Source organism: Lepidothrix coronata, unplaced genomic scaffold, assembly GCF_001604755.1.
Source record: "Lepidothrix coronata isolate B3197 unplaced genomic scaffold, Lepidothrix_coronata-1.0 Scaffold144, whole genome shotgun sequence".
NCBI classification, from domain to species: Eukaryota; Metazoa; Chordata; class Aves; order Passeriformes; family Pipridae; genus Lepidothrix; species Lepidothrix coronata.
In genome coordinates, this window is record NW_016690324.1 from 415,365 (window position 1) to 441,870 (window position 26,506).

General features: G+C 54.5%; 1 protein-coding gene across 1 annotated transcript in view; it reads left to right on the forward strand.

The window, feature by feature from the left end:
* The first annotated feature begins 969 nt into the window (after positions 1 to 969).
* The window catches only part of PDGFRB (platelet derived growth factor receptor beta), a 32,486-nt gene continuing 6,949 nt past the window's right edge, over positions 970 to 26,506 (forward strand). The window contains exons 1-20 of the mRNA XM_017828006.1: positions 970 to 985; positions 1,186 to 1,342; positions 14,333 to 14,409; positions 15,512 to 15,808; positions 16,246 to 16,515; positions 16,675 to 16,802; positions 17,122 to 17,296; positions 17,865 to 18,057; positions 18,267 to 18,382; positions 18,928 to 19,054; positions 19,202 to 19,413; positions 20,132 to 20,226; positions 20,486 to 20,618; positions 21,010 to 21,114; positions 21,223 to 21,333; positions 21,702 to 21,855; positions 23,157 to 23,323; positions 23,540 to 23,658; positions 24,731 to 24,853; positions 26,290 to 26,401. Of these exons, the coding sequence (XP_017683495.1) occupies positions 14,361 to 14,409; positions 15,512 to 15,808; positions 16,246 to 16,515; positions 16,675 to 16,802; positions 17,122 to 17,296; positions 17,865 to 18,057; positions 18,267 to 18,382; positions 18,928 to 19,054; positions 19,202 to 19,413; positions 20,132 to 20,226; positions 20,486 to 20,618; positions 21,010 to 21,114; positions 21,223 to 21,333; positions 21,702 to 21,855; positions 23,157 to 23,323; positions 23,540 to 23,658; positions 24,731 to 24,853; positions 26,290 to 26,401 (2,686 nt within the window). The 5' untranslated portion in view covers positions 970 to 985; positions 1,186 to 1,342; positions 14,333 to 14,360. The remainder of the gene's footprint in view (positions 986 to 1,185; positions 1,343 to 14,332; positions 14,410 to 15,511; positions 15,809 to 16,245; positions 16,516 to 16,674; positions 16,803 to 17,121; positions 17,297 to 17,864; positions 18,058 to 18,266; positions 18,383 to 18,927; positions 19,055 to 19,201; positions 19,414 to 20,131; positions 20,227 to 20,485; positions 20,619 to 21,009; positions 21,115 to 21,222; positions 21,334 to 21,701; positions 21,856 to 23,156; positions 23,324 to 23,539; positions 23,659 to 24,730; positions 24,854 to 26,289; positions 26,402 to 26,506) is intronic.

Below are 26,506 nucleotides of genomic sequence, written 5' to 3' on the forward strand. Positions count from 1 at the left end.
AAAATCCTCTTTTGGACAAAAGATGTTTTGCCTATTGAGGGAGTCTCAGAAACTTGATTTGAACTCATCAAGGTGTGGGGAGGATTTAAAGCTGGTTCATCACCCCTCAAGGACAGGAGGCATGCGGGACATCTGAGATGATGGCATGGCCAAGGTGAAAACTCCTGCCACCTCTCCCAGCTCTGTACCTCTTGTCAGCCCCAACAGCCCAGAATTCCCGAATAAACCCACCCACCGCCACAGCATCTCAGTTGTACAAGACCTCTTATCCCCTCTTCCAAAAAGAAGAAGAGTTGTGAGGGTGCATTGGTGGTCAGCGGGGCAGGAGGTGCCGTGCCGGCACAGCAGAGCACTGGGAGGGATCCAGGGGGAATACGCGGAGCTGGTTCAGTACAGGCCTTCTTTAATAAAAACATGAGTCAGCTGCTGGCGTGGGCAGCGGATTTTCTAAACATCCCCTCATATCCTGAGAAAGGGGGGAAAAAAAAAGAAAACGGCGGGGGGGGGGGGGGGGGGGGGGGGTGGGATTTGAGGGAAAAATAAGAAAGAAAAGAAAAGAAAAAGAAAACAGGGAAAAAGGCCAGAATTGAAAGCAGACACAGGGAGAGAGCAGCTCCTTCCCTCCAGTTTAAGGAGGCGATAGTCGAGCTGGTCCGGGCTCCTTTTGTTTCCCGTTAGTCGAGCCCTCACCGCTCGCCCCCATCGCAGCCCGCAGCAAAACTCCCCTCTCCTTGCAGTCACTTTGGCTTCTCCTCCCTTTAAAAGCTTTTTTTTTCACCCATCACACTCGTCCGCCGGGCGTTAATCTCGAGTTCTGCTCCGCAAAGGGTCCCCACAGAGGGTGGAGGGAGGAAGTCGGAGGAGCTCCGCTCCTCATTGGTGAGGCAGCCTCCCCCCTTCTCCTCCTCCCGAGGTCTCTTTTATTTATACACGCACACACACACGCGTGCACATCCCTCGGCCCAGGGTTTTGCTCCACACTCAGGTCCGAGGCGGATGGACCCCCTCCCAGCTGGGCTGGGGCTGCCCGGGGCACTGCTGAAATGCACTAGAGGAGCAGAGCAGGGGCTTGGCTGCAGCCCAGCCCTGGCACAGCCTCGCCTCTCCTTTTGATTTTATTTTCTTTTTTTTTTCCCCTCCTCCCCTCCACTTCATTTCTTTCTTTCCCTCTCTTTCGCCTTTAAGTGGAAAAGCCTTGCCAGCTGGGGAAGGCTGGGAGGGCAGGGAGAGCCTCAGCAGGCAGCAGACAGAGAGTGCAGAGGAGGAGATCAAGGAATTTCGGGGCAGCCAGTGCCCGTGGGACGTACGGCACAGGCACTCGACCTGTGGGACCCTGCCCAAGGTAAGCTCCCGTGTCGCCCACCCCGGTGCCATCTCGCCTTCCCGCTCAGCTCCGGCCCTCCGGATGGGAAACCTCGCATGGGAGCTGGTACAGTCCCCATGGGCCCTCTCCCTGACCCAGCACAGTTGCTCTGGAAGGGGCTTTGCTCTCCTGCAAGGGGCTGACACCCCAAAAGGCCCTGCCGAGCCCTGGGGAGGTGGTATTTGGTAGAGAGTGGATGAGCTCTGCAGCATCCCACGGCAAAAGCCATCCCATCAGCTCTCACCATGTCCTGGACTGGGATGGCTGAGAGGAGTCAAGGGGATGCTGCGGCTGTAGGGCAGGAAGGGGAGACTCCACTGCAGCGAGAGTGGGGCCCAGGTGATCTCTGCTTCTCCCTGGATCAGGGGGTTGTCCTGGCTCTCCCTGCTCAGTGACTGTGGGAGGGCTGGGGTGTGCGTGGGGAAGAGGCTGCTCAGACTCTTCCAGCAAGGCATCCTTTGGAGGCATGAGTGTGCCCCACTGCAAAGCAGTGTCACCCTGTGTCAGCTCGTCAGAGCACACCCATGGTCATCTCTGAATTCAGGGTGCTCCGAGGACCACACCACCTTGGTCTGTTCCCATGGCAGGACTTGTGTGCCTGAGGGCCAGGCCAAGGTGGAGAGGGACATCTGCAAGCCCTGCCGAGGGTCTGTGCCCTGGTGTGCCAGGTACTGGAGGGGCAGAGTCTGGTAAAACCCTTCTAGGCATGGATGTGGGCAACAGCTCTGCTATCCTGAAAGCACTGGAGCTGAGGGCCTCCAACAGGATGGAGCTGGTCTGGATTGAAGCTGTGCTGAACTATGTAGCTCTGACAGCCTGGGAACAGGGGTTTGCATGATCTGCAAGGCTTTGATGCTCACACTGGGATCACTGTGGGCTCAGAGCTTCTGCCTCCTGAACTCACTTGCCAACTGGGAATCATTCAAAGCAGAATTTGTGGTGGAAAGGGGTTCTGTGTTCCTCTATCCTTGCCTCAGAATGGCTGGAGTTTACACTAAAGCATTGGGCAAATAGCTTAAAGTAGTTGGCCTGCTGTGCAAACCCTTGTGCAGAAGCTTTACATCCCCAAATCTTTTCAGAGGGTCTCCCGTCTGAAGGAGGACTAGCAATGTCGAGACCCAGTGTCCCCAGGGGCCATCAAGAAGTGGGTTGGAGGGTCATTTCCCCCTCAGCACCCTGCAGGACAAGGTGCCTGTGCACTCCATGCTCTCAGAAAAGAGGCAAGTTTCATTTGGGCAGGTGGTGCCAGTGCCAAAGACACAGCTCTGCCTGGCAGAGTGCAAGTGCCAGGCTGGCTTGGATGGGGAGCCACCAGGCAGCCACCCCAGCTGGCAGCCAGCCCTGGGCAGGGTCTGACATGAGGCTTGAAGTCACTCTTTGACATGGATGTCACCCAGGCTCGGGTGTGTTATGGCTTTTATAGCAGTCACCAACCCCGAGCAGTGTTCCTGAACCCAGGGAACACCCTCGAATCAGTCGATGCATCAAGAGAGGTCAGTGTTTTAAAGAAGCACAAAGTCACAGCAACCCACTTGCAGTATGCAAAGGACTTTTCTCTCTCCCTTAAGCCAGCTCAAGAGCATGGAGAGTCCTTGCTGAAGGACTCTCAGCTTGTCTCCCACATCCCTACACAGGACTGGGGGTTTGGGGTGCCCATGAATGGAGTGTGAACACAGGCACAGACAGCTGCAACACTGCAGTCAGGGAGAAGTTAGCCATGGCTTATTGTCCAAAGCCCTGGGCATATCCTGTGGGGTCCTGCAGGGCTCTGAACCATGGGCTGGAACCGAACTGGGTGGGCAGCCAGTGTGCACTGGAGCACAGGGGCATCCCAAGAGCTCCCGGTGGAGTCTGGCACCAATCAGGAAGTCTATAGTGGACACAAACCAGATTGCAGCATTGAGGCAGGAATCCCACAGCTCTTCCCAAGGGATATGCGGAAAGGTGCATGGCTAGAGGCAGCTCAAACAGGCAGGGTGGAGGGGCAGGTCCTCCCCAGCAAGTGATGCTGAGCACTTCAGCAGGGATGGATGTGGAGTGGAAAAGCTCGGGGAGAGCAAGGAGGGTGATGAGAAGCTCAGAAGAGGCTGCAGAGGACCAGGAGATGGGTTGATGGGGCCTGTTGCTCACTGGGTGTTGTGGGGAGGTAACACATAGTCTTCATGCACAGGAAAGGTCACCACAGAGAGAAAAGAGATTTTAGGGGAAATGTCTGTAGGCTTAAAGACACGAGGCTGGCTTCCTTCAGCCTGACAGATCTCAAAGGACATGTCAGGCAAAGCTCTGGGTGGGAAGATGTGGGCACTGTAACAGGACAATGACCCCATGATGTCTTTCAGCCTCATTTTTGATGGGTTTGTGACAGGATTTCCAAGGTGTTCAGAACAACACTGGTAGGGAGAGGAGAGCACTGAGGACTAGGGCAAGACAGGAATGTCTTAGTGAGCACCAGAGGAAAGCTGAGGTTAAGAAATGCTCCCTAGCTGCAGGAGTGATGCTGTGCAAGAAGAGACCACGATGGCTGGCTGTGGCATTGCCTGAATGACTGACTGCTGCCTGAGGGTTCTGTGCCTGGTCCCCAAGGTTCCTCTGGTCCCAGTGTTTGATGCCGTGCTGAAGTGGGATGGGATTGCAATGGTGTCCATAGGGACAGGCTCCAGCAAAGCATCTTCCCGGGTTGGAGTGGCAAAGGGCAGGGAGCAGAGGAGCTGTGTGGTGGCCAAACCCCGTGGGAGCACAGCCACTGGCGCTGGCAGCTGGGGCTGCCTTTGGCCCAGAGCTGGAAGGAGCTGGGGACCATGAGGGCTTGGGGTTGGCTGGATGTATCCTATCCCTGCGAGGGAGGATTGGAACTGAACACTTCTTGGAGTTTGTTTGTTTGTACTTTAACCAAAGGAAAGAAATCCCCTGGAGAAGAGCTTCAAGGGGAGGGTATAGACTGGGTATTGTTTCCTGAGGGGCTGGAGCAGCTCCAGGGAGCTCCTTCCGCTTCGCCACACAAATTGGACATAACAAGGCTTGTTTTAGGGGTGGTTGTTTCCCCTCCTCCTTTTCCCTGTTGCCTAATTAGGGTGCCCAAGCCAAGCACACCTCTGTTGTTCCTCTCCCACTGGGACACCTCCTCCTGAAAGGGCAGCATGTTCCTGGCACCACAGGGGACACAGAGCAGCCCCAGCTGTGACAGGGACAGGGACACGTGCTGGGGATGTACAGAGAGGTGCTGGGATGGGTCATGTGCTGAGCAAGGGGGTCCCATGGGTCCATCATCCCCTAGCCTGGCAACACAAGCCATACAGTGACGTGCTGCCCCTCACACCCTGCTTTTCCATCATCCCTGGGTGCACAACAGGCTGTGGCATGCCCTGATCTGTGCTTGTACTTTTGCCTTGCAACCACTGACGTGCAGAGCCAGAGGACAGTGGTGTGCAGAGCCTTTTCAGGGAGCAGGACCTCACAAAACTCCCACAGAAAGGCTGGTGCCAGGACAGCCAGGGTGGTGTAGTGTGTGGTATCTGTCCTGCACCCATGAATGGATTCATCCTCTGCAGGCCATGCCTGCAGGGGCACATCCAGAGCTCCACTAACACCCATCCCCGGGCTCAGCAAGAGCCAGTGTGTGATGGGGCTGGCAGGAGGCTGTGGTGTGCAGGAGCTGGAGCAGGGAAGGGTTGGAGAGTGCAGGGATGTATCAGGGTGCTGTGCAGGCTGTCAAATGGTGGGCTGCAAACCAGGAGACAGATAGAGAAGGAGGCACCCTCTCCCTGCTATGGAATGGTCCCCATGGGCAGCACAGGGCCGCTCAGGGGGAAAAGGCTCCTGAAGCAGCAGGAGGTGGGCCAGTTTTCCCCTCAGCCCCATCCTGCTGGTCCCTCTGCCTTCCCCCTTCCGGCCCATCTACCATGCGAAAGAGTCTGTGACTGAAATCTTAATGCTACTGAGACACAGCAATTGGCACCAATTAAATTGCTACATTCATGTTTGAATTGCTTTAACTGGCGAGACACACTGTCTTATTTATACAAAAAAATATGTTTGCTTGTGGGTTTCTCTGAACCGCTGCCAGCAGAAAATGCACCATTTCGAGCCCTGCGCTCTGCAAGCTCATTCTCACTCCCAAACTGGAAGTCACCTCGGTTTCAGCCTTTGCCAAGCAATGGTGGCAGAATAGAAACACTGCTTTCCTTGGGGCCAAGGGCTGCCAGCACCATGAGAGGGGTCCCCTCCTCTCTCCCTGCAGGCAGCTGCCAAGTTTCCTTCTCCAGCCTGGGAGCTGTTTGAGAGAATATGGTCTGATTCAGGAGCAGGAGTTGGTGCCCATTTTAAAGCTGGGCTCAGGGGAGGGCAGGGGGTGCTGGCAGCTGCTGATGCCAAGTCCTGCCTCTGCTTCTCCTCTGGAGGTTCTGTCGGGCTTTGGGCATAGTAGGGGCTGATTGCAGAGCATGGGTGCAGATGGGAACTGATTTCTGCTCTGTGACTGAGAGGAGAGGTTATAAAGGACCCTGCAAGCAGGTTAGCAAGCAAGGCTCGTGCTGCCTGGCCAGAGAATGTAGGAAGAGGTGATCCATTTCTGCAGTCCTGGTGCCAAGTGCCACCATCCAGGTCTTCCTGCCCCACATGTAAGCCTATGGAGGAGGGGGCAGGATCAGCCCATAGCACCAAGAGCTGCACCAGAAGTTGCATTTTGTTCCCTCTTAGAAACCCAGAAGTAACAGGGCCAAATAAACAGCCCCCTCTCTGAAAGCGGCCTTTGCCCTTTATGCCCAGATCTAGCAGCCCCCATCCTCTCCCACCCAGACCACAGTGCCAGGCTCCTCTCTGGATCCAGCAGACAGGCAAAAAGTGCCCTGACCACAGAGCTGGCGAATGCCTAATCCCAGCCACGAGAGCCTAAAACCCCATAACCAAGCAATTAAGCTCGGGTCCCTCACAGGAAGCTGAGAAGAGCCAATGCATCCACAGAGATTATCTCCTCCTCCCCCTCCTGCACAGATCCAAGTCTCAGGGAAGTGTTCACAAGAGGATCAGGTTGCTTGTTCTTTGCTGGTATGTGGGGCTCGTAAGACCACAACACCCTCCCTGCTCCTGGGGCTCGGCAAAGCCCTTACATCCTACTAAGACTCGGGATGGCTCCTTTTCTCATCCTGCCTCCCATCCCAGCTGATTAGTCGTTAATTAGAGCCATCTGGGACCTTTGGCTCCAGCCCTGACCCCACCATAGCAGCCACCCTTGACCAGCAGCCATGAGCAAATGATGGAGATGCCAACTGCTAAAGACTGTTTTTCTCCCTGTTCGTAACTTAGGAGAGTGCTTCCCTTGAATCACTACAGGAAGGCAAACACAGCTTTCTGGCAGCCATGGAACAAGAGTGAGGAAGGCCCTGTGGGTGCCAGGACATGGGATGAGCAGCCAAGATGGTACCTGACCTTGGTCCCATATTCCCTGCTTCTCCCATTCTCCACTTGGATGGGGAAAAGCAGCAGGTGAGCAGATGGGCTCTGCTCAGATAGGCAAGTCCCATCCAATCCCACATGCCCAGGAGCTGGGACCCCTGAATATGCCAGTCTGGGGGTGGAGGAATCAGAGAACTCTTTGAGTCACTGCTGCCAGCCAGCTCCCAGGTTTGGAGGGGCCAGCAGTGAAGCGATGCAGGAGCTGTGTGGGTTCTGGCCTGCAGTTTGGGTGCCCTGCAGCCACATTCATAATTCACATTGCTCACATGCTCATGAAGCAGCATGGTGTGTTCTCCCAAAAATGTCTTTGCTGTCGGGGCAATGGCAAAGTTAGGGGATAGTCATAGACAGCCCTGTCTGGGCTCTGTTGAACATCCTGCTGGAGAAGAGCATTGGGAAGGGCTTAAATGCTCCCAAGGGGCACATTTGTGCCTCCCCCAGTGGGTCATCACACTGCAAGGGGTGAGCCCTGAGGCTGCACAGAGCCCTGCTCCCCACACCCGGCATGAGCACCCCCAGCCGTGCGCAATGACAGACTTAGGGCTGTGATCCAAAATGCTGGCCAGCCCCCAGCACCACCACAGACCACTCCCAGTACCATCATGAGCCAGTCCCAGCACCACCAAAGACCACTCCCAGTACCATCATGAGCCAGTCCCAGCACCACTATGGCCCTGGCACCCACTGCCTGCCCTAGGGAGAGCAAGGCGGGCAGGATTTGACCAGGGCGAGAAGCGGAGTGCGCAGCAAGGGACAGGCAGGCATTGCCTGGCACGTGGCAGCCGTTCCTCCCAACACCCCCATCCCTCCTTCCCCAGTCCCAGGTGAGCCCTGGTCCTCACCCAGGGTTTTCCCACAGTCCGGGCCAAGCTTGCAGGCTCCAGGGAGCAACCCCCGGGGTCTGGCCTTTCCTCCGGCAGCGGAAGCGGGGGAGCATGCGCAGCCGAAAGGGCCACGAATACCATCACTGGGGCTGGGGGATTATTTATAACACTGGCACCTCTCCAAACAGATGTTTCTTTTTATTCTGAACTTGCACTAAATGGGTCACTCGTTTCCTCTGTCTCCCATGGGCTTAAAGCAGAGGGGGAAAGCAGAGGGGATTGGGTTGAGAGTGCAGGGCTTGCCCTGGTCCCACGTCCCCCTGTGCCGGCTCCTCACAGCGACGACGTGTTGCGGAGAGCCCACGGCTGGAGATTTGCTGAATTGTGTGTGTGGACATTTTGGTCCCCCCTCATTTGGAGAGGGAGGATGGCCATGGTCAAACAGGGCTGCGTGGGGCTCGCCACCCCACCCCATTCCTCACATGGTTGACCCCCGGGCTGCTGAGTCACCCTGCTGAGGCTCAGGATGGACTTGTCATCCTCCCCAGCAGCCTCCCCCTGTGCTTTAGGGTCATGGACCTCATTTTCAGCTTTCTGTCAGATGCTGTCAAAGCCTGTGATATCCCGTGGCAGGCTGGCCTGGAGGAAGCTGCTGTGCCAGCTCAGGCCCTGCCATCAGCTGCAGGACCCTCACAACCACACAACCACCTCCTCCAGGTGGTACCAAGGCTGGGGACCAGTACCTGGAGTCCTGGGCAGGGCCTTTGGTTGTGCTAGCCCCACTCCCTGCTGCAGAGGCAGGCAGAAGAGCCATCCCCAGCTGTGGTCACAGTGTCCCTGGGCTTGTATTGCCCCAGAGGTGGCTTCTGCCCCTGCTTTACCCGTCTTCTAGAGAGCTTGGTTCATACCAGGGCTGTGGCTTCAGTTACATCAGAGTCTCACAAAACCACTCGGAGTGTTCTGGCATTAGTGACCCTGCCTGTGAGTGCCTGCAGAACCTCAGCTTTCCCTGACTGAAACAGACCCACAGATCCAGCACGCTGCAAACAGGTACCCAGGGCTCTCGGCATCCCTTGGTTCCCCCAGTGTTTGGGTAAAGCCTCAGGTCTCCCTTGGCACTGGCACGTGACCAGGTGAGGAGGATTTTGCCCCCAGGGCAGGGATGGTATGTGGGACACAGGGACTCCCCAGCCCAGCTGCTCCTCAGCCTGGTTTCAGATTTCCTACCTCTGCGTTTTATCAGCAGCCCTTTATGGGCCTTGAGATGACAGGCTCCCCATGTGTGTGCCCTGCCTAATTCTAGGCATTTGCTGGGAAAAAGAAAAAGGGCTCTGTGATGATAATCTGGCCTGTGAGTAAACACGGTGTCATGGGAGCCGAGGGACCCCAGAGGAGAGATGTTGCAACTCCAGACAACTCCAGCCAAGGGGAAAAAAAAAACAACCACTCGGTTTTATTTAGATTAAAGGGTGGGAAAGAAGCAGTCATAGAGGCTGGAGGGAGGGTGGCAGAGGAAAACAGGACAAGCCAAGGAGTTTCACTGCTGGACAAGCAAGGCTTGAGTTTCAGGGGTCACCAGCCTTTGCTTGGGGAGGTTTTTGCCTTCAAAAGCAGGGGGTGATGTCCCCTTCCCCCTGCCAGGAGAAGCCTTTGCTCCCTGGCTGCGAGGGGCATTGATCATGGGATCCATAGGGGGAATTTTTCATTACATACGGGCACCCATGATCTCACTTAATGACTCAGATGCGCTTAGACAAAGAAGAAATAAAGTGTATTTGACTTCCCGCTAATTTGCACCAGATGTCCCTTGCCTGTTTGGCAGGATGGTGGGACCATTGAGCATTGTGGGAGTGCCTGGAAGCCCTGCAAGAAAAGGGGCTACAAATAGAAATCCAGAGGAAGAGAAAGGATTGGCGGCTGTGTGAGAGGCCTGACTTTGCCTCTCCACTGCTTCGTGGTCATGCTGCTGCCAGATGAGATGCCCTCATGGGCAGGGCCGGCTCCAGCAACTCTGCCCAGTGTCACAGGAGTGGGGAGGAGAGCAAGGAGAGCATAGATAGGAAGAAGAGCAGTGTGGGACAATATGTGCGGGAATTGCCCCTGGAAATGCAAATAGGATTTTCTGACAGGGGGCTGTGCACCCTGATTTCCAGCTGACAGCACACCCCCTTACTGGTGATCGATGGTCTGTAGGGACCAGAGCTCCTTGCAAGGTGGTTGTCACAGCAGCTGTGGCTGCTTTCCTGTTCCCCAGCATGCTGAGCTATCTCTTCCTTGTCCACCAGCTCTGCAGGCTGGTTCCCAGCTCCCACAGCTCTAGAGGTGCTTGTGGGACCTTCCCAGTGGTTCTGCACAGGACATTGGTTGTGGAGAGGCAAGAAACCTGGTCTAGGCATGCTGGGGAGGATGGCAGAGGACTGGGAGGGCATCCTTGGTGTGGATGTTCCTCTGTGTAGATCTCCCATGGTTTAAGGCATTTGCAGGGCTGGAAATGACCCTGTCCCACACGATCCATGATTGGGGACAGGCAATGCCATGCAATGGCTGCCACGTTTGCTGAAAGGATCTGCCAGGAGCCCTGTGCTGTACACATGCTGGGAGCAAGCACAGAGGGAAGAGGGCTCGGAGGTGTGGCACGGCATGCAAAGCAAAGTCAGAGGAAATTCTTGCCTTGTTACCCAAGAATAGTCAAGACTGAGCCCACATAACATATTTTGGCCATTAGCAAAGGCATCTTTGGCTTACTAGAATCCTTAAAGAGAGAGGTTTGGCATGGGGGAATATTAATAAATCAATAAGGTTTGGTGATGCAAGGCACTGTGAGGTGCAAGGAGTAGCAGAGGTGACTGAGGGAGAGGTCCTCCTCAGACAAAGGTGGTACCATCCCCAGCAGAGGCTGGATACTGCTCTTCCTTGTATCAAAAGCCCTGGGCGTAGCCCTGCTCCTGCTGCAGAAATTCCTGTCCAAGTTCATCAGCCACAGAGGCATCAGCCCCCATCCACACGAGCGAGGGAGTGGGAGAGGAGGCGGAGGAGAAAGCTCAGCTGTCATCAGATTTGGGATGCAGGAGAAATGGGAGCGGGCTGCTCTGGAGAAGCTGTGAAGTCATGAGATGGGGAATCATGAGACTTGAATCCCGGTCCTGGCGCAGCCGTGGCCCTGGCCGTGCTGTTTGACCTCTGCTCTGGCCCTCTTGCCTGTGTCCTGTCTGTGGGATCCCAGGCCATCAGAGCCCAGGGTGCTTTCTGCTGCTGCTGCTCAGGGATGTCAGGGTGACCCCATTTATTCCACTGCCCCATGAAACCCACTGCTGGAGTACGAGGCTAGAGATGCTCGAACACACACGCTTCCAACAGTGTCTGGCCCCAGCCAGCCATGGGACACTTTCCTTCGCCAGCGCAGCGGTGGGCTGGGAAAGCCGGCGGCCCCGGGGTTGTCTCTGATCTCTTCCTCCTGGCTGCAAACTCCACTCTCCGCTCTGGATGTCCGGGGGAGGAGCGGCCGCTGGGTGCATTCCTGTGACCACACGTGCGGCCAGGCTGGTGTGATTACAGAGGGGAGATAAGGACAGTGTCTGTGTCACCGAGCAGGGACAATTGCCTGTATCTGTGTCTCCAAACCCTCCCGGCGGTGCCCAGCTCTGGCCTCACTGGGCAGCAGTGTGGGTGCAAGCAGGGACACGCTGTGTTGGTTGTGGGGGAGCTGGCGCTCCCCACAGCCCCCGGCCGAGCCCCAGTCCGGCCCCTGGGACCTGAGCCCCCAGGGGAGCACAGCCACCCCACAGGCATGTGGGGCTGGACGTGGCGTGGATCTGTGTCACCCAGCCAGCCCGGCTGCCCTGCGAGCCAGCCGACCTCCTGTCTCCTCTCCCAGCCAAATTCCTCCTTTAGAATAATAAACAGTGCAGCTCAAGAGAAAAGCTCCCTCCCCTGCTTGACCAGGACCGGCTTAACCTCAAATCACAGAGACAGAGAAGGGTGGAGAGAAGGTCTGTACCTGTGCTGGCAAGGGACGGGAGGATGGTGAGGGGTATAAGGTGGGGATGGAGAGGTGGGACATCACCTCGGTGGCAGCAAGGGGGGAGGCTGCTGCAGAGCTGCAGGGCGGAGTGAAGGGTGCTGGATACGGCATTGCTGTGGGAGCTCCCTGGCCTCCAGGACTGTGCCAGGATGGGTGGAGGCAAATGATCCCAGGGCTTGAAAATACTCAGGTCCTGGCCTGTGGGAAGCATATAGGAGTCTGAGGGGTCCGTGGCACCCTGCTAACCTATTGGGGTGGGAGGAGACCATTCAAGGCAGCTGAGCATTGTGTAGGTACTTGTGTTTGGGTCCCTGGGTGGGATAATGTCTGCTTTTGGATCACTAAGTGGGGTTGCCCCTCCTTGTCTGGCACTCATAGTGGCACTTACAGTTCCTGCTGAGAACAAAAGCTGGGATTGAGGAGAGAAACAAGTGCTCTCCAGGTTGGCAGTGAGCTTGGGTGCATTTGCATCCCTTGTGAAATGCCTGCGTGCACTCACAAGTGCAAGCACATGTGTCCCCGTGACAGGGCGAGAAAGGCTTCTCCCTTCTGCAAGGCAGTCTCCCCGTGCGTCCTGCAGGGCTGGCAGAGCTCAGAGTCTCCGAGTCTGCCTCTAGCCCTGGCCGGAGCAGAAAAACAAGGGAGAGGTCACCACTCTCTGCGAGACGTTGCCACCCTCCCACTCTGCTTGGGAAGCATCTCCAAGAGAAATGCCTTTCTGCAAAAGCTGCAGCTTTATTAAAACCAGCTATGAACACAGCGGAGGCGGCCAGAGGCGGCAGGCGGAGGCTGTGGGGCTCTCACTGCTCGCTGAAGCAACACCCCTGCCAGCCCAGGACCAGCACACACTCGTGCCCGGCTCCCCAGCGCCGGCAGGGCAGGGGTTTACCCCATCAGTGATCCTGCAGAGATCACTGGTGGAGTGAGGGACCTGTCTTTGTGGGAAGAGGAAGACAAGATCTCGCCTGCAACAGGAGTAAGTGGCAGCCATGAAGCTGGACAGGCAGCTAAACGCTGGGCATGGGCTTGGGAAGATCTTAGCTGCTTACAGGAAGGTATTTGGGGGTTGGGGAGGTGAATACACCACCTGGCTTGTGCATGCAGGCAGGGAGGGGTGAAAGGAGAGGATCACAGTTGTCCTTACAACCTTGAACGTTGAATAATGGATGAATCACACACCTCTGTAAAGGAGAATTGGAAAACGAAGGTAATTGTTCTTCAGTGCCTTGGGGGCAGAGATTAGGTTGTCTATTCTTCTCCTCTCTACTGCAGCTTGGTGCTCTCTGAGGGTGGGTGCAGGGAGGTCACATTCATTTACAGCCTAAATTTCACCTCGGTCCTTTCATCCTACCCACCCCCAGCTCTTCCCCTAAGTGCTCTTATCCCCTCTGGCAAATGCAGAGAGAGAGAGTCATGGAGGGGTTTTCTGGCGGGGCGGGGGGGAGAGAGGGAAGTTGCTGAATAAGCTGGAGACCTGGAAGGATTTGCTGGTAGATCAGACTTTTGTTGAGCCAAAGTAAGAGAATAATAAAAACATCTGACAAACGCACGTCATTTAAAAACCATTTCCTCCTTAACATCAAGCAGACCGGGAGGCCACTCCAGGGCCAAGAGGCTGCAGAGAGCTCAGTAAGAGACGGTGCCTGGGGCCAGGTCAGCGAGTTCAGGTTGCCACTAAACCATCCTCGAGCCTGGTGAGCGGCTCCCCAGAGCACTGCTGGCACCGCAGGGGGCTTCTCTCGGGGTGTGTCCTCCCAGGGGCAGGGCAGGAGCTCAGCCCTGAGTTGCGGCGTGGCTGAGCCGTGAAGTTCAGCTCCGTGCAGGAGCGTCCCCAAGTTCAGGACCACTGAACTCATTTTCCCCCAGCTTTGCCCAGGCACAGAGAAAGCCTTTCCCCTCACTCTTCCCCTTGTTAGTGTGTTCATTTTGCTTTTCAGAAATACTCATCGCCACCCCTGCAGGCATGAAAAGGAGGGTTACCCGACACCCCAGTACACAGGGGACAGACTCCTGCTTTTAGGGAAATCTGGCCTCGTCTCTTCTGGGCTCTTGGTTTGCACCAGGAAGGGCTGAAAAATCTCTGTGGAAAAGATTCCTTGAGAAATTGTGATGAAAAGGATTTTTAACAAAAAAACCCTCTTAAATATTCTCTTAAATGTATAAATTTAAAAGTTAAATACAAGAAACTAATTTTTTGTGGGGTTTCTTCAGGCTTGTCATGTTTTAACAAGGCTTCCTTTATTTCATTGGAAGGAGCAAACAATGTGGGAGGGTTGGAGTGGGATCTGTTTTCTAGCAAGTTTTATCTCAGTGGGACTGAAGGAAGAAAAACTAAGGGAAAAAAAGGCAAGTGATAGAGCAGAGGGAGGGAGGAAGGGGGGAGAGCGGCATTTCCAGCAGAGATGAGCAAAAATTTACACAACTGCTGGAGCCTCCAGCAAAATCCCTGTTTACCAGAGGGAGATGCCTTAGAAACTGCTCCTTGTGGAGATCCAGTGTGAGGGGGAACCAACCAACCAACCACCCTGACAGGAGGGAAAGGCTGAAAACTGGAAAGAGATGGGAGGTTTCTGAGGTGGAGGAGGGAGCCCAGGGCTTGGGTGTGGGCTCAGGGATGGCTGAGGGACCCCTCCTCTGCTGAGTGCTGTGCTCATCCCACTTTGTTCTTGACAGGATTCAGCCACCAAGCCTGGACCCCACCATGCTGTGCCCTGCTCCAAACACAGGTCTCTGGCTCCTCATCCTCACTGGTGAGTGCTGTGGCTGGGGAGGGTGTGCAGGATCAGGGGATCCCTGGGGCTGTCCCCTGGCAGCTGTTCTGCCCACCCATGGGGACACCAGGGAGGAGCACATGTCCCAGCCCCACTGGGACATCTAGACAAAGGGTGAAGCAAGGAAGCTGGGAGAGACACAGGGAGCCATTCAGGAAGACCTTGCCTGCTCTATTGCTTCCAAAGGATTTCCTGCAAGGTTTTGCTTTCATTCCTTTTTCACTCTCTTGTAAACTGACATTGTTTCAGCCTGCTCTGTGTCCTGTCTGACACTGTCCCTGTGGAGAGGCAGCTATCAGTGCAGGGAATTGCCTCCTCTCCTCCTCTCATCCTTGCCTACTAAATGCATGGCCTTCCCAAACCTTTGAGGGTGCATCTGAGAGGTGCATACTCTGCTTTTACAGAGACAGGCTCATTTTGGGGTCAGCAATATGATCATATAGATTGTCATCTCCCTGGGCCATGTAGACCAGATCATAAGATGTATAAAAGCCAAAAACGTGAGAAATATGTGTGGGAGGCCCATGTCCCACCCATTTCCAGTTTTGTCCTCATCAAGGATGCTCCTTGGGCTGGTCCGACACCCAGCATCAGAGCATGGCTGCCTCCCTGACTCTGTTCAAGGCCCCAGCTTAACGCTGCCCCAAGTCCCTCCTGAGCCATCCTGATGACACTGGACAGCAGCACTTGGTGGCACTGAGGGTGCAGTTACCTTGCAGAAAGGTTGGATGAAGGCAGACTAGTTAAAGCATAAAATGGGAGGTCCTCCACCCAGCATTGCCACAGACAATATGGGCTACTTTGAACACTGCTAAACCTTGTCACGTCTTATTTGTTCTCCAATAAGTGTTGCAGGAGGTACAAGGAATGAAGGGTGAACCTCCAAGGTCTAGGCTGGCTGGACGTTTCTGAGGAGGGCTTGGTTTGTCAATGATGACAATGCCAAGGAGGACAAATCCAGGAAGGTTATTTTTCAGTGTAAAGGCCGACACAACAAAGCAATTACATTGGCATGAGGTGGTGCTCCAGCTTCCTTCTGCTTGGATTTCGGAGGAATCATCTCATCTCCCTCCTCTCTCAGGTCTGCTGGAGGTGACGTCTGGGGGCAGCAGGCTGCACATCGAACCCACAGACACTCAGCTTGAACTCGGCCTCCACAGCACCTTCTCCCTCTTGTGCTACGGGGACGGAGAGCTGGTCTGGGAACGGGAGGGTCAGCCCCTCTTTGCCTCACTGGAGCACAGGGATGGTGTCTTTGTCAGCAACCTCACCCTCAGGAATGTGACAGGCCATCACACCGGGGAGTACACGTGCACCTACAGCCCTGAGCAGGCTCCAGAGCCAGCAGAGAGGAAATCCCTGTACATCTACGTTCCAGGTAGGGAACAGCACACCCGTGTCTCTGCATTTCCACAGGGTTTAGCAACCAGGAGAAAGAGAGTTTTGAATTATTGTCTTATTCTGTGTCCAAGCACCTGGCCTCCAAAATCCCTCCTCCAATTGCAGGAGAGCCCTTATGGCAGGTCTTTCTAGCTGTGGCATGTCTCTGGTATGCCAGCTCTTGGAGAGACCCATGTGTGGTGTGCTGGGACAAGTGGTGGGGGACAAAGGTGGTTCTGGGTCTCTCTCACCCTTTCAGGAGAGGTTTGACAAGCCCACAGCATACAGGTGTACTTTGCCATGGGGTGTATGTGAAGAAGCATCCCACTAGTGTGGAGACAAGGCCCTGTTTTGGAACATTCCAGGAGGAGCAGAGAGCAGTCCTGGTTAAACTTCAAGCAGGTTTCTGTAACCAGTATTCCCTCTCTCCCACAGATCCCTCCCTAGTCTTCCTCCCTGCAGTCACCTCTGAAGAGGTTTTCATCTTCATCACGGGCTACACAGAGGCTGTCATCCCATGCCGTGTGACCAACCCACAGATGCAGGTGACCCTCTATGAGAAGAAGGTGGAGAACCCCATCCCAGCTGCTTATGATCCACAACAAGGATTTAAAGGCTTCTTTGAGGATAAGACCTATTTCTGCCGGACATTTGTGGATGACCAGGAGGTGGATTCAGACACCTTCTACGTCTACAGGATCCAGGGTGGGCTGCCATTGTCTTAGCACAGCTGTGTGCCTGCTGTGGCTGTTCCTTCAGCCCAATGGCAGGGGACACCAAAACTCTCCCTCTGCTTCCTCAGTGATGGCCCTGATCAGTTTGGAGGCTGGATTTAGTCCTGTCTTTCTTCCACCTTTCCCACAGTGTCGTCTGTGAACGTCTCCATCAGCGCAGTGCAGACCATAGTGCGTCAGGGAGAAAACGTCACCGTGCTGTGCACCGTGAGTGGCAACGAGCTGGTCAACTTCAACTGGGATTATCCCCGCAAGCAAGTGAGTGCTCCAGACCCACAGGATCCAGGCAGCAGCGCCAGCCTTTGCCCAGATGTCCCATGGCAATCACTCATCAATATCTCATGGCAGAATCCCCATGTGGGATGATGCTACAGCTGCGTAGGGAGGTTTGATGGGGATATCCTTGGATTGAGGCTGTCTCAATGGCCTCTCATCTGTGCATGTTCCCCGTCCCTGTGGCAGCCAGACTGGGGTACTCTACCCTTTTCTGATCCCTCCCTGTCAGCCCAGCTTTATAGCTCCAGTGGCAGAACATGCTCTTCAGTCCTCAGACCATGTCTCCTGTCCCATTGTGCAGGCAGGGAAGGCTGTGGAGCCGGTGACCGACTTCCTGCCCGGATCCACCCACGAGATCCGCTCCATCCTCATCATCCAGAATGCAGAGCTGGAGGACAGTGGGACCTATGTCTGCAATGTCTCCGAGGGCTACCATGAGAAAACAGACCGGAAAGACATCACAGTCCAAGTGATCGGTGCGTTGCTGCCCACACGCCCAAAGCCAGCAAACCATGTGGGCGTCCAGGCAGGGAGTCCCAGTGACCCCCTCTCCTCTCTGCACACTCTTCCCTCCCCACCTCTGCTCTAAGTAACCATGGCAAAGAGCAAATCCTCACCCCATGTCACCCCTGCCCACTTCTTGGCTTCAAAACATCCCAAATCTCCCATCATGGCTTTTGTGACCCTTTAAGGCACTTGAGGGTATGGGTAAGAGCTCTTCTGCACTGCACAGTGCCAAGGTAATGTGAAGACATATTGTCACCTCCCATCTGCATCTGTCCTCTTTTGTGTAATTTGAGGGAACCTGCCCCATCCCTTTTATCTCCCAAGGCAACACCCACATGCTGCTGCCCTGTGAGAACCTCTGCTCCAGTGTGGCTCTGCAACCACACTCCCCTCAGACACAAGCTTGAAGCCTCGAGGGATGGATCTGGAGCTGCTGGGTGTTCAGAGAGTTTTGTTCCAGATCCATGTTTGTCCAAAGGGATGGAGAGGGGTTTATTTCTCGATCTGATCCCCCTTATCCCTCTTGCCCCCTCTCAGAGCGTGGCTTTGTGCGTTTCCACACCCACCTGCCCAGCACGGTGTACGCCGAGGTCCACAAGAGCCGTACCATCCAGGTGGAGGTGGAGGCCTATCCCCAACCCAGCATTGTGTGGCTGAAGAACAACAAGACATTGACCATGGAGAGCAGCAGCGAGTTCACCATCACCAGCAGGAACCTCTCAGAAACCAGGTTGGAGCCCATAATTTCTCACCAGGGTGCAGGGAGGGGATATTTCACAAAGTAACCTCCAAACTGCTGGTTGGACACAGTGGTTGAATGCTTTTCCATGGGTGGATTTCAAGCACACCTCAGGTGGGTGGGAGCTTGGTTGCCTCCAAGCATTATCAGTCCCCAGGTACCTTCCCACACCCATCACTCCGGGACTGTGTCTCCCCCAGGTACCAGACAGCTCTGGTGCTGGTGCGGGTGAAGCAGGAAGAAGGAGGATTTTACACCATCCGGGCTTTCAATGAGGATGATGAGCAGGAGCTGTCCTTCCATCTGCAGATAAATGGTGAGGACTGGCATGGAGATGCCGGGCTGAGGAGTTTGGGAGCAATCTCAGGTGGTGGCACCGTCCTTTGCTGCAGAACCCTCAGGCTGAAGCCCTTATTCCTCTGGCTACAGCTCCAAAGTGGTTTTGGTTAAAGTAAGAGCATTCCAGCAAGAAACATGCTCATTTGAAATATCTCACACTTTGTCTCAGAGCAAGGGGGACAGGGAGATAGCATAGACATCAACAGCTTGACCTTCATGCCCTGGCCCAAGGCAGTAGATGAAGAGATGATTGCACAGCTCTGATGTCCAGGACTTTCCTCACACTCACCTATGCTTTCCAAGCAAGCTAGATGGGGCAGATCTCCTCCACAACCCCCTCAAAACTTTCTCTTTTTGCTGTTGGCTTTCAAAAATAAACCACAATTGATGTGATGAGTCCTGCCTCATCCCTAGGCTATGGCAGGGATGCAGTAGAGTCACATTCCCTAGTAGAATCACTTTGCCCTTTCATCCTGCAGTCAGAAAGGAGGATTAATTCCCACCACTGTCTTTTGGTTTCAGTACCAGCCAAAGTGGTGGATCTCAAGGAGAACAGCAGTGCCAGCAGTGGGGAGCAGACTGTGACATGCTCTGCTGAAGGCATGCCCCAGCCAGAGATCAGCTGGTCTGCTTGCAGCGACATCAAATGGTGAGTGGAGCGACGGATCCCAAGGGAACAGCTGGATTCTTGCATTTATTAGAATAATAGACTATTACTTACATGTATCCTGCTGGCCTCACACCTGGGCGTGGTCCCAGCTGCCTCTCAGGTGCCTTTTATCTTCCCCTGGACCAGGTGCAGCACCAAGGGTCAGCCCACCCGGCTGCTGGGGAACGAGTCTGCCGAGATCGGGCTGCAGACCAACGCCACATACCACGCGGAGCGGCAGGTCTTCCGCGTGAACAGCACCCTGCAGCTGCACAGGGTGGACGAGCCCATGCTCCTGAGGTGCACCGTGCAGAACTTCCTGGGCACCAACTCCCAGGACATCACTCTGGTCCCACACGGTGAGGGCTGAGGGAAGTGGGCTTTTCTCTCTGTGGCTCCAACTTGGAGGTGCTGGGAGCCAGGACTGCAGCCCTCAGAGGCAGAAAACCTGGGTGTTTCTGACCAAAATGAAGCCTCCTTTGGGTTGAGCAGAAAAGGTTGTTCCAGGGGAAGTCTGGAGCCCTTATGTCCACTGGCCACAGATATCCTCTTCCCACCATTGGCAGGGTCATCTCTCCAGGCAGGCAAGACAACAGACCTGAGCAGGTCCTAGGTGTCTTGTTATTAGCCCACGAGTCACTAGATGGTGCCAGGGACTTGAACATCTGTATGCTGAACATCCCAAATATGAGGAAGGATGGTCTAAGCCCAGTCCCAGGGCTGCCAGCTCTCTCCCAGGCAAACCAGCCCCTCTAGCTCCTTACACCCTCCCATGGCCAAACCCCTCCTGCAGCAGGCCCTTCAACAGGTGGTAACAACCTATGGCTCCATCATCCCTGGGGAGCTGGCCCTGGAAATGCCGGGCAAGTCTGCCCAGGAAGAGAGTCCAGAGACAGTCCCCACACAGAGGAGAGCTCAGGGTCAAGACCTTGGGGGAAAGAATGTAGCAGAAGGGGGGCAGTGACCAGAGGGAGGGAAGGTGAAGGATGTGGGGACACCTCTGTGTTGCTGTCCCCTCCTTTCCCCAGAACATGCAGGAATAGAGGAGTCTGACTGCTGTCCCTGTTTCCATTGTAGCCTTGCCATTCAAGGTGGTCATCATCTCTGTCATCCTGGCCTTGCTGGTCCTCACTGTCATCTCCCTCATCATCCTGATTGTCCTGTGGCAGAAGGTAAAAGAAGAGAGTGTTCCCAGGCTGACACAGTGGTACCTCCACGTTAGGGTGGTTGGCCTTGATGATGTCCCAGCCATGCCAGAGGCCATGGGCTTCCATCAGTGCCTGTATGCCCCTGACATCTCCAGACTACATGGGAAATGAGGCAATGGCTGCAGGGATCAAATATTCCCTGAAAAAGCCCACTGACATCCCCCATGGCTTCTCTGACCCTCAGCCTCTTAGGTGTCTCTTTTCCCTTTGCTCCCTTTTCCAGAAACCTCGTTATGAAATCCGCTGGAAGGTGATTGAGTCAGTCAGCTCCGATGGGCACGAGTACATCTATGTGGATCCCATGCAGCTCCCTTATGACTCCACCTGGGAGGTGCCCAGGGACAAGCTGGTGTTAGGTAAAGGCTCTGCAGGTCCCGCTGATGGACCCCTGGGGCCCTGACTGTCTGGGGGTGATAAGTTTTGATTTGTGATCTCTAAAACAGACCAACCCAGAATAGACACAGAGATCCCTGGAGATATGATGTGGTCCTTGAACAGGGGGACCATCTGGGACCATGATGGGAGGCCAGCTGCCCACTTAGGCATGCAACACTGGCTACCCTTTCTTGCAGCTGGTAGTTATGGAAAACAGCCCCATCACAGCTCATGGCCATGTCCATGCCCACCAGGACAAACTGCAGCAAAACTGGTGTGGTTTCAGAGAGGGGCCTTGTCTTTTCCAAGCTCCTCTCTTCACCTCTCCTCGAGAACCACTGCCACCTTCATCTCCGTGCTGTTTCCTTGCAGGACGTACTCTCGGCTCTGGTGCCTTCGGTCGCGTGGTGGAGGCAACAGCCCATGGCCTGAGCCATTCGCAGTCCACCATGAAGGTGGCAGTCAAAATGCTCAAGTGTGAGTTGTCCCCCCACCATCCCTTTCCCCCATCCAAAAGCCACAAGGCCAAACCATGCCGTACACTTCCCTCCTTGCCCTGCCACTCACACCAGCTCTCCCCAACAGCCACAGCCCGGAGCAGCGAGAAACAAGCCCTCATGTCTGAGCTGAAGATCATGAGCCACCTGGGACCTCACCTCAACATTGTCAACTTGCTGGGGGCCTGCACCAAAGGAGGTAGATGAACTCTGAGCACCCTGTCTCCTTTTCCTGCTATCCTGGGCTGTGCTGAGGAGAACTGCCCTCAGACAGAATAATTCCTGTTTTCTGGTTCATAATGATTCACCCTTCCCTAAGAAAGCCTTGTGGGGCTCCAAATGCCTTTCTTCCAACCTGATTGAAACTGAGAAGGTATGTGTCAGTTAACCCCCACCTCCCTCCACATACACAAACTTCAAAGGCCAAAAATACTCAATACCAGAAAGGTGGCATTTCCCCTGGCCCTGCCTAGGCATTCTGCACTCTGATAATGTCCCTGTGGGATGAAATTCACTGCTGTGGTGGCCAAAGCAGGGCTGACACTGGTGCTTTCTCCCTCCCTCCAGGACCCATCTATATCATCACCGAGTACTGCCGCTATGGGGACCTGGTGGACTACCTGCACCGCAACAAGCACACCTTCCTGCAGTCCTATGGAGAGAAGGCACGGCGAGAGGCAGAGCTGTATGGGAACACCCCCAAGGAGGACCATGTGCACAGGTACCTGCAAAGCAGCAACCTCCTCTGCCCTGGTGCCTACCCTACCTTGACCCCATAAATGAGGGAGGCTACCACTACCAGGAAGGATACCTACATTTCCTCCACACCAGTGAAATCCACACTGTGCCGGCACTGGGACACAGCTCGCTGCTCTGTTGCCTTGTCAGACCAGCTCACGTGCTAACCAGCCACCTCCAAACAGCTCCTGGCAGAGGGCAATTAGCAGAGGCAAACTGTGTGTCCTGGAGACTGAGTTTTCTAGCACACATGCTCCATGCCAGTTGGGAATATTCCCTCGCACCATTAACTTTATTGGCATAGCTATAGCTATGCATTGAGTACAGAGACACAGGGTTTTCCAGCGTGTCTTAATCATTGAAGACCTCTACTCTGCATTTTCAGGGCAGTTTGTGCTGCTACTGAGCCCAAGAGAGAAGTGTTAGAAGGAGGGCAGTTGCACAAGAGGAGCCACAAGGAAAGGGTCCTTCATCTGGTTGCCAGCTGTAAGGGGTGCAGGCACAAACAGCGCAGAGAAATAGTCCCATGGGAAGTTAGAAAGCAGCATTTCCTTCCAACATGCCAAAACAATAGTAAAACAGAGCAGTGTTACAGCTCCCCCCTGCCTTTCCTGCTTGAAGGCAGCTGAGATCCTCCTGAGCACTATGCACAGTCCCCCCCACCTGTGGGGATGTGCCCCACAGCTCTGGCCATGCTGCATGTTTCCCTTGCCCAGCACCTGCATCTGGAAGGCCTCAAAGTGCTGCTTCCCAGATGCAGTTGTTGCTCAGCCATGGGAAAGGTGCTGATCCAAACTGAGAAGATTTAGCTGTGGACAGAGGGTTATATCCTGCTAACTCATGTCAGCCTTGTCCATGCAGTCCTGGCCAGCCTGGGAATGTGCACAGACAAGGTGGAGGTTTTGCCTGCCCACCCTCCTGCCCTGAGGGCACCTGTGGACCTGTGTGGCCGTGGTTCACTTTCCTTCCCTACCCAGTGCCAAACTCTTGTGCTGAGCCAAGGCTATGGTCCATGAGGAAAGGTGAGCATGAGAAGGTTCAGCCTGTGGGCAAGGACATCTGGAGACCCTCAGGGGAATACCGCAGGGCTGTTTAAAGCCAGCACTGTGTGTTAGGTGGTAGGAGTTCTCCAGTGCCATTTGCAACATCTTTGCATCTATACTTCTTTCCCTCCTATGTGGGGCATTTGGGTGCTGGGGTTGAGGACTCACAAATCATTGCCCCCATCCCTTGTGTCTCCTCCTCTTCTCTGGATCTGAACAGCCTCTTTGCTTCCCCACACAGTCACCTCTCCATGTCTGTCGAGAGTGACGGGGGCTACATGGACATGAGCAAGGATGACTCCCTGGACTATGTGCCCATGTCTGACATGAAGGGTGAAGTCAAGTATGCTGACATCGAGTCCTCTAACTATGGCACCCCGTATGAGCTGGACAGCTATTCCCCCTCAGGTAACAGCTTGGCCACAGCCGGAGGGAGAAGTGCTTTGGGTGCTGGATACCTCTGGGATTAGTCCAGTAGTGGTGGCAGATACCCTCACAAATGAGAGCTCCTGGCTCTGCCCCTTTGTTGCTGGAGGCAGAGCAATCCCCAGTGTGTCCTTACACTGGCAGGAGACCCACCAGTGTGCTGGGTAACAACAACATCCATCTCTTCTTGCTCTCCAGCTCCTGAAAGGACAGACCGGGTAACACTGATAAACGAGTCTCCGCTCCTCAGCTACATGGACTTGGTGGGCTTCAGCTTCCAGGTGGCCAATGGGATGGAGTTCCTGGCTTCCAAAAATGTATGTATGCTGGCTGGTCTGTGGTGCCTGCTGTGGTCAGCTCTGCTCGCTGTCCCTCTGTCCATGCCAAACTCCTCCTGGGAGAACTGGCCGTGCAATTGAAGAGCTGCTGACCACTTCCTTTGGAAACACAGCCCTGGGGATCAGCATGACTACATTTGCACGTGACAGCTTGCCCTGGCTCACATCGAGCTTCAGACCTCAAATTCCCTGACTCTCTGCTCCTCCCGAGCTGTGTTCAGCACAGCTGTGGCATTATATCATCCGTATTTACTGGGATGACCAAACAGTGATAATCTCCCTGTGCTACAGTACAAGGCACTTTGCAGCAGACTATCTACTCTTACTGGACAACCCTATTGCACCTCATGCTCTGATCACCCCAGAACTCATCAGAAGTGCTTGTTTAGTGGAAATTAAGCCACCATAGAGGACTAAGCTCTAAGGTCTGGCTTAGCCCAGGGCAGGCAGTAAAATAGGTGGATCAGGTGAAGCATCACACAGGGCAGGGCTAAGAGAAGGCATCAATGCCATCAATGACATGTGGAGAGAAATTCCTGGCTCTTTGCCTCCAACCAGACAGTTTGATCCCTAAAAGAGCATAGTCAGTGCTCCCCCATGGAGCAAACCTCGGGACTGTTCATACAGAAACTTCCAACATGGTGGCATACCAGGAGGCACAAGCTAGGCTGGTGTAACTCTGATGTCTTCAGACTGCTGGGTTGGATTATCCAAACAGACATGAAGACATCCCCTCCTTGCCAGCCCACCAAGTCCCCTTGCTTGGTCAGTCCCTGGCAATTCCCTCTCTGCTGGCTTGTTCAGATTCCCCTTGCCAGATCTGTGTGTCTGTTGCTGTCACGGGGGCAGCAGTCCAGGCAAGCAGTGAAAATGTGGTAGCTCTGCTAGTGGTTGAACCATGATTGTCCCTAGAGGTGGAGGAGATGCCTGAAATTATGTAAGGTGACTCCTGTGCCCACAGCCCCAGGAATGGGCTCGTGCTGGAGCTGGGCTGCTTCCTCAGGCTGTCTGGGGACCCCTCGCAGTGACAGTGCCCTCTCTCTCCCTGCAGTGTGTGCACCGGGACCTGGCTGCCAGGAACGTCCTCATCTGTGAGGGGAAGCTGGTGAAGATCTGTGACTTTGGTCTGGCAAGGGACATCATGAGGGATTCCAACTATATCTCCAAAGGCAGTGTGAGTACCAGGAGCCATGCAAGCCCCTTCTTCCCTGAGCTCTGGGCCTGTCACCTGCTACATGGTCCCCCTGTGAGCTGTTCCCCTGTCCATCCTTTTGCCCAGAGGTGGTGACAGAGCAGGACTCCTGGGAGATGGTGTCAACAGCCAACCATCCTTCACCTCACATGCTCTGCACACTGTGGAATAGCAGAGGTGCATGCCCACATCTCCTGGCTCTTTACAGAAGAACATGAGCAGCAGCAGTAGCAAAACCAGGGGTTATCCCCTGTACACTGTCCCCATCACTGGCAGCAGTGCTGCATCCCTTCCCTGCTGGCACTGAGTGTGGCCCTGAGCTGCAGGCAGGAGGAGAGCAAGGTTAGGCAGTGTCTCAGGGCTGCAGTGAGTCACTGGCCACTCTGGGAAGAGGTTCACAGGAGTCTACTTTAACCACTAGACCACAGGGTAGGAGGAAGTGTCTTCCTGCAAACAGCTACTTTCCAGAGAGTTGTCTCCAATCTTTCGAGGCAGGAGAAGATGAGGCTGTAATTGAGCTTCTCCAGAACCTCCCCTGTGACTTCAACAACAGCACATCCACTCCAGCCCTGAGGCATTTGGGAATCTGCAACCCCAAGCAAAGCGGGCCACGTAATTCCCCGAGAAACTGAGGCTGGGGGAGTGGAGAGTGGAGCCAGGCCCCTTAAATTCTAGTCTCTATCTAATCTGTGAACTACTTAACTTCTCTCATGCTTTCTCCCATTTGCATGTGCTGTCAGACGGGCACTCAGGGCCTGGGCAGGGAGTCCCTCCTGTAGAGGGTCTGAGGTTTTTGGTCCAGCCTGAGCACAGCTTCTTTACTGTCCAAAATGGGAAATGAAACTGAGCCCCTTTGCAATCCTTCCTGGAGATTATTTTGGTATTCATTGTGCAAGCGAATCCCAGGAACAGCACAGCCAGTGCTGCATACAAGCTGGTCAAGTGAAGTCTCTTTTTATGTATCACTTTGAGTAAGAACAGAAAAGAGCTGGATATATCCTTTGGCTCTTTTCTAGTTATCCCTTAGCCCTCTTCAGCCTGGTCTCAGGTTTCCAAAATCCAGATAGGCCTGGACTTCCTTCAGGAGTCTTTGGTCGTGTTGTGCAAGTCAGTGGCCTCCTCAAGAGCTGGGAATGCACACAGTGACGTGTGTGCATTAATCACGGCAGGTTGTGATGGAAATGGATGTAACACACCCACCCTTTCCTCCTACCTGCTGGGTCCATTCTGCACAAAGAAAGAGGCAACTGGTCCCTCTGAGAACTTGCTGACAGCAGATGTCAACAAATGTGTTAGGCTGACAGGCAGCTCTGAAGGGTCTTTTTTCCTTGTGATTGGCTGTCAGGCTCTTACCTGTTTAAATAAGTGCTGTAGATGCAGCTGACTCTCTTCTTGTTTCATTTTTTATTCTCTCTTAGACCTTCTTGCCCCTTAAGTGGATGGCTCCAGAAAGCATCTTCAACAACCTCTACACCACCCTGAGTGACGTGTGGTCTTTTGGGATTCTCCTTTGGGAGATATTCACTCTTGGTAAGTGCCTTGGAGACCATGGTGGTGTCTGTAGGTCTGATAACATGCTAGCAGGATCCCTTCACAGAGACAATAAAAATCCATTTCTAATCCTGAAGTCCCAAC